The sequence below is a fragment of the Procambarus clarkii genome, chromosome 32, assembly GCF_040958095.1.
Source record: "Procambarus clarkii isolate CNS0578487 chromosome 32, FALCON_Pclarkii_2.0, whole genome shotgun sequence".
Lineage (NCBI taxonomy): Eukaryota > Metazoa > Arthropoda > Malacostraca > Decapoda > Cambaridae > Procambarus > Procambarus clarkii.
Genome location: NC_091181.1, coordinates 7,058,629 through 7,070,443, shown reverse-complemented (window position 1 = coordinate 7,070,443; position 11,815 = coordinate 7,058,629). Strand labels below are relative to the sequence as shown.

The 11,815-nt window shown below is 47.7% G+C and overlaps 1 protein-coding gene across 1 annotated transcript; it reads left to right on the top strand.

The window, feature by feature from the left end:
- The first annotated feature begins 4,021 nt into the window (after window positions 1-4,021).
- LOC138370393 (uncharacterized) lies at window positions 4,022-5,821 on the top strand. Its single transcript, XM_069334748.1, has one exon. The coding sequence runs from the start codon at window positions 4,022-4,024 to the stop codon at window positions 5,819-5,821; it is 1,800 nt and encodes a 599-aa protein (XP_069190849.1).
- Window positions 5,822-11,815: the final 5,994 nt, after the last annotated feature.

Genomic DNA, 11,815 nt, shown 5'->3' with positions numbered 1-11,815 from the left:
AGTTATCTACAGCTCGAACCCCCAAATATGTAAATTTACACTATTTTATGAACATGCTAGATCATTACCCCTCAGATATTATATATCCTACATATACAACCTCACCTAACATATCCAAAGCTAGATTTGATTAAAGTTGGCAAAATTTAAGCTATTCTCACCTAAATTCAACCTAATTCAATTCCATTTCCACCAAATATACCCTATGTTTTGTAACATAGCACAGCCAATGTCTATTTTTACCCGCATTTTCACCTATTCCAACCTACCCTACACAACCCTACCTAACCAGACCCCTGCATATCCAAGGGTAGATTTGAATAAAAGTTGGCGAAATTTATGCTGTCCCACCTAAATTCAAACCTAATTTAAGACAATTTCTATCAAATTTACCCAAAATGTTTTGTATCATAGCGCAGCCAAAGCCCATTTTATCCAAGTTTCACCTATTCCATCTAAACTTCCAATATCCAACATCCAGTCTTGGCACTAAATCCCCCATTCCCAACACCATTTCAAAGAGCTAGGGCTGTGTCCGTCTGGCTATTTCCAATTTCCAGATGTGTTTCTGTTATCAATTCTACCAAACCAAACCTAACCTAACCTATACTAACACAACATTGGGTATCACATCCAGAGCAGTAGTTAACTGTCAGAGCTGATAATGTCTACTTCTAACATCCATTCCATCCTGGATTACAGCTAATTGCTAATATATTATTATTAGAAGTGTGTTGTTACTAGGTATTTTTCTCATATTACCACAACCTTGGACCTAACCTCTGATACAATATATACTCAATAAAGTGTTAATTTCGTATATAAACCTAAATGACTGTGCCTAACTTTTTTTTTTATTTTTTTTTATTTTTACATGCATAGCATGCAAATTAAATACAATAAAAACAAGACAAGAACGTAGAAAACATAACAAAACAAAACAAGAAACCACCGGCCAGAAGGGCCGACAGCACAGTGCAACAAATGACAAACACGGTAAATGCACGAGAAATTTAGCATACACCAAGACACAAAAAACAAAACAAAGTCAAACAAACAAGCACAGTAACAGTACAAAACAAAACATCACAAAACAAATCAAACATCAAGAGTAACAATATAAAATATAACAAGAAAATCCCAATATACAACGAAACAAAAGATAAATAACAAACAAGTACAACATGTAATACAAGTAGAAAACACCAGTGCCAATGTACATCACAGAAACAAGACATGAATAAAAACACTCACACCACACCAACCACCTCACAACAAATAAAGGAAGAGGCCCAAAATATACAATAATAACAAAGTAGCACTCCATGCAATCAAGAAAAGAAACATAGTAACATATACAACAAAGAAACAAGCACCGGCCTGAAGGACTGTGTTACGAACCCGGATCCAGTGTCCGAGCACGGAGCCGTAATGACCGCGCCATCTGTGGGTCAGCTCCCGAAACCCCCTCCAAGAGGACGACGACACCTGGTGAGGACGCCGTGTACCAGCTACGAGGGCTAGTTTCCAGTCCCGTTCAGCACTCTACACCGCCGCCAGTGACCTCTGGTGAGGTGGTGCTCAGGCTACAACGCCATCTATGGACTGGATACGTCAGGTGTTTGTGCCCGAGCCCGTAAGTGAGGTGTTTTAGTGTGTCCCAGTCATTGATGACGTGTCTGTTTACAGAGTCGACCTGGGACCGCTGTGTTGAAGGTTGAGTCAGTCTACCCGAGGCAGCCAGTCTCCATACCTTGAACGTTGCTGCAGCTGTTGTGAAGTCGTCCCCCAGGAAGAACACTGTGGTGTGTTAGCCTGCCAGTGGAGTGGCAGTAAGAGGATTTACCCGGGACCGACTGTTGGAGACGATCATCCACTGGGGTATTGAGGACAGGAGGGTGATTTGTGATATCACACGAGACTCCTGTCTAGGGCGTATCCCTTATATCGTTCGTGGAGTGGCCGTACCAGCCTTGGTGGCTCAGAACCTGCCAGCAGACCAGCTGGACGTGTGGTTGACGGCCTCCACGACGGTGCCCCCAGTGGACCTGTGTTTTGGCTGACCTGTGGCCAGGGTAGGCTCAACTTCTTTGGATAATTCGTTATGTGGCCACGAAGAAGCACCGAGGAATCAGCACCGAGAGTTTTGCACCAGAGTCTTCAGCAGAAGACTAATTTGTGAATAATCCCCTTGTCTAGTGTTAATGCCCCTCCCCCTTGTGCACTCATTTATTTTATATATTTAAACGGTGATGGTAATAATTATAATATTAAGTTTTTAGCTTTCTTTCCCTACTCCCTTTAAGTTACTTGCGTCACGGATCTCATCCCTTGATAGCCACTACTGGCTTGGGAACGGATACATTATATCTTCCTCTAACAACATCAGAGTAAGGACCCCGTTGCGTCCCGAGAGGGCCGTAACATAATTGGCATCCCCAGCGGGATCCGTCCCCTTGTTAAGTATGTTTGACAGGGGTGGTGAAGTGGCGTAATCCCTGTAAATAATTCCCCCTGTGTGTGACGATTGTGACGTTATACGTCCTGTGCGGTGCTCAGTGACTAAGTGCGATATTGTGCAGTGCGGTGCTCGCTGTGATTAAGCGATTAAGTGCAATATTGACTAGTGCGGTGCTCAGTGATTCAGTGCAATATTGTAGAGCGAAGTGTTCGCTTGGATTCAGTGCAATATTGACTAGTGCGGTGCTCAGTGATTACGTGCAATATTGGCAAGTGCAGTGTTTGGTGCGATAAAGTGTAATATTGGCGTAGAACAGTGCTCGGTGCGTTAAGTCCTAACGTGTAAGCAGTGTGTTAAGTGCTAAGTGTTCCATCTGTGACAATGGCAGAAAAAGCTACCATCGATGATCTGGACGAGGTTCATTCTTTTCTGAACAGAGAGGATTGTCTTGCCAGATTAAAATATCTGAGCAAACCAGAGCTTGTACTAGTGAGCGCCTACCTGGAGATCAAGATCCGTGCCAGTGATTCCCGTGTGGAGATCTTGTCCAAGGTTCACCGGCACCTGAAGGCAGAAGAGAAACAGGAAGGCGAGACTCCTAGTACAAAGGAAAGTGCAGACATAGCTTCCACGGAAAAGGAAGATGAGGGCAGTGACGTTGACAGTGATGCAGGTGAGCTTAATATCAGCTTCCTAACAGTCAAGATGCGTGCCCTAGAAATTAATCGAGAAATTGAATGGAAGAAGTTAGAAATAGAACGAGAATTAAAAGATAAAGAAATGGAGATGAAAGAAAAAGAATTGGCGATGAGGCGTTTAGAATTAGAAAGAGAAGAACGAGAAAGAGAAGAGAAGCGAGAAAGAGAAGAACGAGAAAGAGAAGAGAAGCGAGAGAGAGAAGAACGAGAAAGAGAAGAGAAGCGAGAGAGAGAAGAACGAGAAAGAGAGAGAGAAGAGCGAGAGCGAGAAAGAGAAGAACGAGACAGACAAGAACGACGAGACAGAGAGGAAAGAGAGAGACAACATGAACTAGAAGTTTTGCGATTAGGCGGTGGTCGGAGGCAAGCAACGGACACCAGTAGCTTCGATCCGGTAAGAAACATCAAAATGGTCCCCAAATTCCATGAGAAGGAAGTGTCAAAGTTCTTTGCAGCCTTCGAGAAAGTCGCTGCCTCTTTGGAGTGGCCAAGGGAGAATTGGGCCATCATGATACAGTCAGTCTTGACTGGGAAGGCCCAAATCGCTTACTCCACGTTATCCCTTGACGACTCCGGCGATTACGACAAGGTGAAGAAGGTTGTGCTCATGGCGTACCAATTGGTACCTAAGGCTTACAGGCAAAAGTTCAGAAACCTGAAGAAGACCTCAGAGCACACGTTCACCGAATTCGCCACGATCAAGGAGCGACTTTTCCAGGAATGGTGTGCCTCTCGGAAGGTGGAGACCAGGGAAGACCTCGAGCAGTTGATTCTGCTGGAGGACTTCAAGGATTGTTTGTCTGGAGACCTGAAGACGTACCTAGAGGAACAGCAGGTAGAGACCTTGAGTGCAGCAGCCACAATGGCTGAGGAATACATCCTGACTCATAGGCCATCTGCTAGGTACGTCCCAAAGACCTATTCAAGATATCCAGCCAAACATAAACCGGAAGATAGAACTGCCCCTCGTAGTGTCGCCAAGTCAACCTCGGATAGTCCTCGGAGGATTAGTCCGAAGAGGGATGTATTGTGTTGGACCTGCGGCAAGAGAGGACATATTGCTGCGAAGTGTCGTAGCAGTTCAGGTAATAATCCCCGCAGGGAAGTCATGCTGATGAACAGTATAGTACCACCGACATCCACCCTAGAGAAGAGGAAAGGATTGTTCGCCCCATATACCTCCCAAGGATATGTAGCCAGTGGCCTTTCAAGTACGCCTGTGGTAATACTTAGAGACAGTGGAGCGGCCCAGTCTCTGATTCTGGCAACATCATTACCCGAAGGTATATCGGCTGATGAGATGCAGAAGGTAATCCTGGGTGGATTCCCTTCCACCTTGTACGTTGCCCCATTGGTACAAGTGCATCTAGACTCTCAGAACTTCAAAGGTGAGTGTCGGTTGGCCGTGGTGGATAGTCTTCCCATAGAGGGGATTGACGTAATATTAGCCAATGACTTAGCCCTAGGATTATTACCCAACTGTCCCCTGGTAGTGGATAACCCAGGACGTGAAGAGACCAGTCCCATCGCAGCAGTGCAAACCAGGTCTCAGGCGCACCTCCATGCACCACTAGATCTAAACACTTTGTTTGACTCTCCTCCTATCCCACAGGTTACAAGTAGCCATACACCAGTCCCGCCCGTCCAGATGCCGGTTCCTGAACGCTGGACTCGAGCCCATCTGATAGAGGAACAGAAGAAGGACCCTCAGGTACGGAAGTTGGCCGACACCGTAGACTCTCCTGCGAAAGGAGGGGATCTATATGTGTGGTCAAGTGGTGTACTGTGTCGCCGGCATCCTCCGAAATACCCCCAGTCAAGTGCGGTAGGTGATCAGATAGTCGTCCCAGCCGTGTTCAGATCTAAGCTGTTAGAAACAGCCCATGCTAATAGATTTGCTGGACATGGTGGGATCTCTAAGACTTTCCAACGCCTAGCCAAGGGTTTCTACTGGCCGCATATGAAGGAGGACGTACGTCGTTTCTGCAAGAACTGCCACGCCTGCCAGGTGGCCGGGAAAGCAAACCAGCCTGTCCCCAAAGCCCCTTTATACCCCATTCCATCAATAGGTGAGCCCTTCGAACACCTCATCTTGGATATAGTAGGCCCTCTTCCACCTGCTACCTCAGGGGTACAGTATTTGCTAACAATACTAGATCGGGTTAGTAGGTACCCAGAAGCGATCCCCCTTAAGACCATCACAGCTAGGGTTTTGGTGAAACAACTGCTCTGGTTCATCTCACGATACGGTCTTCCCAAGACCATTCAGACGGACCAGGGATCTAACTTCATGTCCCATTTGTTTCGCCAACAGATCGCCGACCTGGGAATCCGACAGGTAACCTCTAGTGCCTACCATCCCGAGTCTCAGGGAGCTGTGGAACGTTTTCACCAGACGTTGAAGGGCATGCTTCGGAAGTTTTGCTACGACAGGCAGAGTAAGTGGGTTGAAGAACTGCCCTACCTCCTATTTGCGGTAAGATCAGTGCCCAATGAATCCCTAGGAATCTCCCCATTCGAGATGATCTTTGGTCACTCAGTAAAAGGTCCCTTAGAGGTGGCACGAGACCATTGGCTGGACGCGGAAACCAACGAGGATATTGTGGACTGGTTGTCTACAAATAAAGGACGGCTGTTCTCAGCCTGGGAGATGGTATTATAGTACTGTGGGTTGGTTGGTGTTGTCGGCGTCGATCCTTCTCTATGGACAACCCAACCCACAACTCGGCAGAGTGCTTATACTAGGAGATCACCCTTGGCGCTTCTGGCTCTTGGAGAGGGGCTCAGCGTCACACGTTTAGGGGATGCGGCTCCAACACTTAGCCTCGTTGTCACGTGCACACACCCACTCGAGCCGCTGTGACTCCCCACTCTCTCCTTATGAGATATGATCTCCTCAATCCCCTATGACTTACTAGAATTACCTCTTACCCTGTCCACAGCAGTGGTTCTTGGTTCTTTCTCTTTCTCTCTCCTTCTTCACTACTTCCTGGGAAGCCTCACTAGGACAAGGGCAAACACCAGCAAATTGTGACACATTTACTGGACAAAGCACCTACACGATACATACACACATATAATAATAATGAATCCTATACTCTATAATATCACAATCAGGTTGCACTCCAACACCTTCAGAACTCTATTATCAGTTTATCAAGTGGTATCCTATCTCCTGGTTCACCACCTGATACTATTAACCTCCTCAAGTTGGTCAAGCCTACATACACTGTTGCACTATCAGCAAGATAATGTATATATAGAAAACCAGCATTTGAATGCAATAACATATATCAGTATAAATGTTCATTGATACACAACAATGATTAATCGATCACTGTCAGTCCTCGAGCACATATATCTGTAGGTAATCAAGCCTACGACTGCAACTCTAAGCTTCAGAATAAATCACTCCTTGACATAAGAATGCAAACATTCACTCACCTCTCACTGCGTCTTGCACGCTAATGACAACCAAACACTATCAACTCCCTATAAGTAATCCACCAGAACTTCCCCTTCCACCTCTGGAAGTTCACAACCCTAATATCCTTAGGCTCTTCCGGGCTTCACTACCAGGATCCTCTGCAGCTCCTCCAGGCTGCTATCATGAAGTTTCCTTGAGCAACTACGGTGCTTCACCCTTCTGCTAGGGTCTTCCACAGCTCTCTTGGCTGCTACACCATGAAGTTTCCTCGAGCAACTATGGTGCTTCTCCACCTCTACAGAAGCACGTGACACTCCTCTTCACTGCTGCTTCTCCTCCAGCTCGAGGTCCTCTGCTCCACTACCTTGGAGTCTCATCAGCTACTTCATCTGCTGGCTTCGAAGTTCTCAGCAACTTCTTCCCCAAAGAACAAACCTGCAACCCATCGACACTCCAATAAAATGTTCCCCTTTAACACATAAACAAAAAATATTCACACAATATGTTTGCCTCAAACCTCTATCTGTTCTCTACATACAGTGAGAGTGGACTCCCCCGTTTTGGGCGGGTCCATACTCCACCTCGCCTGGTGGCGGTCCTCACTCGCTGGGAGGGTCTTCCTACATCCGGAGCCAGGCTCCCTCAGTCGTCCGCCAGCGCTCAGAGGGGGCGCACGTCGCTCCGTGTTCCTCCCTCTCCACTCTCTTATTTCAGGCCTTCTGCCTTATTAAAACATGTCTAACTTATAAATAAACATCGCTACTGTCGCTGGGCACACGACCAAATATAAGCAATCACTATGAACTGGCGTTTATCGTGCTTACCACAGATTAATTGGTCGAGGGCGCTTGCCCTCTGACGGCGTCTGGTCAGGGCGCTCCCACGGCCCACAATAATGCTTCTGGGCGATTTAATATCTGCTCGTCGACCAGGACTTGAGACCACAACGTTCCCAGCTCGATTCCACAGCTGGTACGTCCGCACACTTCTCTTCTCTTCGAGATATATCACTAGGGGTTCCCTTCTGACGGGAGCTCAAACGGAGCGCGGCTTCCCCCTGCGATGTCTGGCACTCAAGTGAGGTCAAGGTCCTCCGGAAGCGAGCCTCACGCCTCCAGCAAAATGTCCACATCTCCTAGCCAGTCATTTATCTATTTCCTTACTTACTGCCCATAATCTTAAATTGTTTTACATATCCAACCAGCCATTTTTCATATGGGTTATCACCTCAATATTTGCTAGACCTTCTAGTTAGGTCAGGCTTGCTGAATAACTCTCAAGGAGGGAGACTCGTTTCTCCTGTAGGCTGAGATCGTAACAATGGCTACAAGGAACCTGGAAAATACACAAAGAACAATCAAGAACAGGTATGATAGGAGGACCAAGCAAAGGGAGTTCCAAGTAGGAGATCTGGTGTTGGTATGTACTCCTACAATAACTGGAAGTTTGAACGCCAGATTCGTAGGTCCCTACCCGGTTGTAAAGAAGGTTACTAACCTCAATTACCTTCTTAGTACTCTAGACCGCCGTAAGAAAGAAACTCTGGTTCATGTTAATATGATCAAGAAATACGAGGGGCGGGATACACTCCCCGTAACCTTAGTGACCACTAATGACGACATTAAGGAGGAAGAGGTGTTGACTAACTCAGACATTCTGTTAAACTTGCAGGCAAAGTTGACACACGTGGCCGAAGGACATCAATCATCATTGCTGCAGATGATCCGGCAATACAAGCCTATCTTCGACGATGTTCCAGGATTAACATCTGTCTTGAGGCATGATGTCGAGCTGGAGGAAGGAGTCCGACCTATAAAGCAACATCCGTACCGTCTCAACCCACTGAAGAAACGGGTAGTGAAAGAAGAGGTAGATTATATGCTGAAACACCATCTATTAGCCCCGAGCTCGAGCCCATGGTCATCCCCAATACTACTAGTGCCCAAACCTGGTAAGAAATACCGTCTTTGTATTGATTATCGCCAGGTGAATAAGGTCACAGTAGCAGATACTTACCCTCTCCCCAGAGTAGAGGAATGTCTGGATGCCATAGGTAGAGCCCGGTACCTGACGAAATTTGATCTGTTCAAAGGCTATTGGCAAGTTCCCCTCACGGAAAAGGCCAAACCCATATCAGCATTTGTGACTCCCGACGGGCTGTTTGAATGTCAGGTGATGCCATTCGGGATGAAAAACGCAGCCTCCACTTTCCAGAGACTGATGGGTACTGTGTTGCGTGACGTGGAAAACACCTTAGTCTACATCGATGATGTATTAATATATGATGTAGATTGGCAGTATCATCTGCGTCACATAGAGGATTTCTTCAAGGCCATGCTCCAGTCAGGATTGGTGGTCAACCTGCATAAATCTGAGTTTGCCAGAACCTCTGTCATCTTCCTAGGTCATAAGGTTGGAGGAGGATGGATTGCGCCGGAGGCCAGCAAGATCGAGGCAATAGTCCAGTATCCTACGCCAGCTACCAGGAAGGACATCTTGCGTTTCCTTGGTATGGCTGGTTTTTATCGTAAGTTCGTCCCTAATTTTTCCTCCATCGCCGCCCCCCTGACCAATCTGTTGAAGAAGGGGGTAAAGTTAATATGGAATGAGAATTGCCAGAAGGCATTCGAGAGTCTCAAAGCAATTCTGATCTCTTCTCCAATCCTCAGGTCCCCGAGCTTTGAGGACAGATTCATCCTGACGGTCGACGCCTCTGACTATGGCCTGGGGTCCGTTTTATCCCAGACGGACGAGAAGGGGGTGGAACATCCGGTGGCCTATCATTCTAAGAAGTTCACCCCCAGCCAGCTGAATTACTCGGTCATAGAAAAGGAAACGTTGGCCTTGATTAATTCCGTCCAGCACTTTGAGGTGTATCTGACAAGCAATGGTCATCCTATATTAGTACGGACCGACCATAATCCTCTAAAGTTCCTGGCTCAGTTTAGACAAAAGAACCTCAGGCTCACCAGATGGAGTCTCCATCTGCAGCAATACCCCCTTCAGATTGAACACATCAGAGGGGTGGACAACGTGGTAGCTGATGCATTATCTCGCATCTAAATCCTCATACTAATTTGGTTTGTCTTCTTTTATAGAAACCCAAACCAAATTCCTTTTGGTGGGTAGGTGTTATGAACCCGGATCCAGTGTCCGAGCACGGAGCCGTAATGACCGCGCCATCTGTGGGTCAGCTCCCGAAACCCCCTCCAAGAGGACGACGACACCTGGTGAGGACGCAGTGTACCAGCTACGAGGGCTAGTTTCCAGTCCCATTCAGCACTCTACACCGCCGCCAGTGACCTCTGGTGAGGTGGTGCTCAGGCTACAACGCCATCTATGGACTGGATACGTCAGGTGTTTGTGCCCGAGCCCGTAAGTGAGGTGTTTTAGTGTGTCCCAGTCATTGATGACGTGTCTGTTTACAGAGTCGACCTGGGACCGCTGTGTTGAAGGTTGAGTCAGTCTACCCGAGGCAGCCAGTCTCCATACCTTGAACGTTGCTGCAGCTGTTGTGAAGTCGTCCCCCCGGAAGAACACTGTGGTGTGTTAGCCTGCCAGTGGAGTGGCAGTAAGAGGATTTACCCGGGACCGACTGTTGGAGACGATCATCCACTGGGGTATTGAGGACAGGAGGGTGATTTGTGATATCACACGAGACTCCTGTCTAGGGCGTATCCCTTATATCGTTCGTGGAGTAGCCGTACCAGCCTTGGTGGCTCAGAACCTGCCAGCAGACCAGCTGGACGTGTGGTTGACGGCCTCCACGATGGTGCCCCCAGTGGACCTGTGTTTTGGCTGACCTGTGGCCAGGGTAGGCTCAACTTCTTTGGATAATTCGTTATGTGGCCACGAAGAAGCACCGAGGAATCAGCACCGAGAGTTTTGCACCAGAGTCTTCAGCAGAAGACTAATTTGTGAATAATCCCCTTGTCTAGTGTTAATGCCCCTCCCCCTTGTGCACTCATTTATTTTATATATTTAAACGGTGATGGTAATAATTATAATATTAAGTTCTTAGCTTTCTTTCCCTACTCCCTTTAAGTTACTTGCGTCACGGATCTCATCCCTTGATAGCCACTACTGGCTTGGGAATGGATACATTATATCTTCCTCTAACAACATCAGAGTAAGGACCCCGTTGCGTCCCGAGAGGGCCGTAACAGACTGGGAACAAAAAGACAACATAAAGGACATCATGAAAATAGATACAAGAAAAACTCACAGCACACAACAAGCCAAAACTAAACAAAAAACAATAATATAAACAAAAATAAAAATAAAAGCAAAAACAAAAAACAACACAATATAGCAATGCATAAGTAGAACACACATGGCAAAGTAACAATACAACAGCAAATACAGGAATAAAAACGCCCTCACCAAAACACCAGCCTTGCAACAAATAAGGGATATGCATGGGTACAAAAGACAATAGGGCAAACAAAAAGCCATAGGGGCACACAACTCTACAGTAACATTGAATCAGCTGACATAATTGCCCGGGAACAAGACCCGGGGGAACTGCACATTGAACGCCTCCCAAATCAGCCAATTCCCCCAAGTGGTCTGACCCTCCACCGGGGGCGCCATGTTATCCGGAACCCCGCCAACAAACACCTGCATACAGGGAACCCAGACAGTGTCACACCAGAGGCAAGTAACGGCCACCCTACACCATACATCGGGAAACCGCTCATCTTGAAAGTCCTCCGGTACTTCAGACCGCAGGAACTCGGCAACCACGTCCTCCAGAGCCTCAAGTCGCAACCCCACAGGAAAGGGCTGGGCAGTGGGCACCACCACAGGGGCACCAGCGGTCACATGCACACCACCAGACAACCGAAGGGAACCAGGGTGGCACGCATCCTTCCGTAAAGTCACTACCAGGCCACGCCCAGCCCCAGCATCAGCACTATCCCTGACAGCGGAAGCCACCGCACCTCACTGCGGAGATCACCCTGGCGGGGAAACAACAGAAGACACACCTGAGACATGGGCATCAGCACCAGCAGGCACATGAACTTCCGCCACCACCACCCGCAGAGACAACGACGCATCGGGATCCACGCCGTCAACACCTGAAGACCCACAGTCACTGCAGTCCTCATCATCGGCCCAGGCAGTAGACGAACGCCTGGAAAGTTTGGCTCCGGCCGGATATCGTCAGAGCCGGCGGCGGACCCAGAAACACGGGCACCACTAGCCGGACGAACTGACGCCTGACGC

What these genes read in the sequence shown, in the direction of transcription:
- LOC138370393 (XM_069334748.1), top strand. Translation starts at nt 4,022, where the DNA reads ATGGCTGAGGAATACATCCTGACTCATAGGCCATCTGCTAGGTACGTC.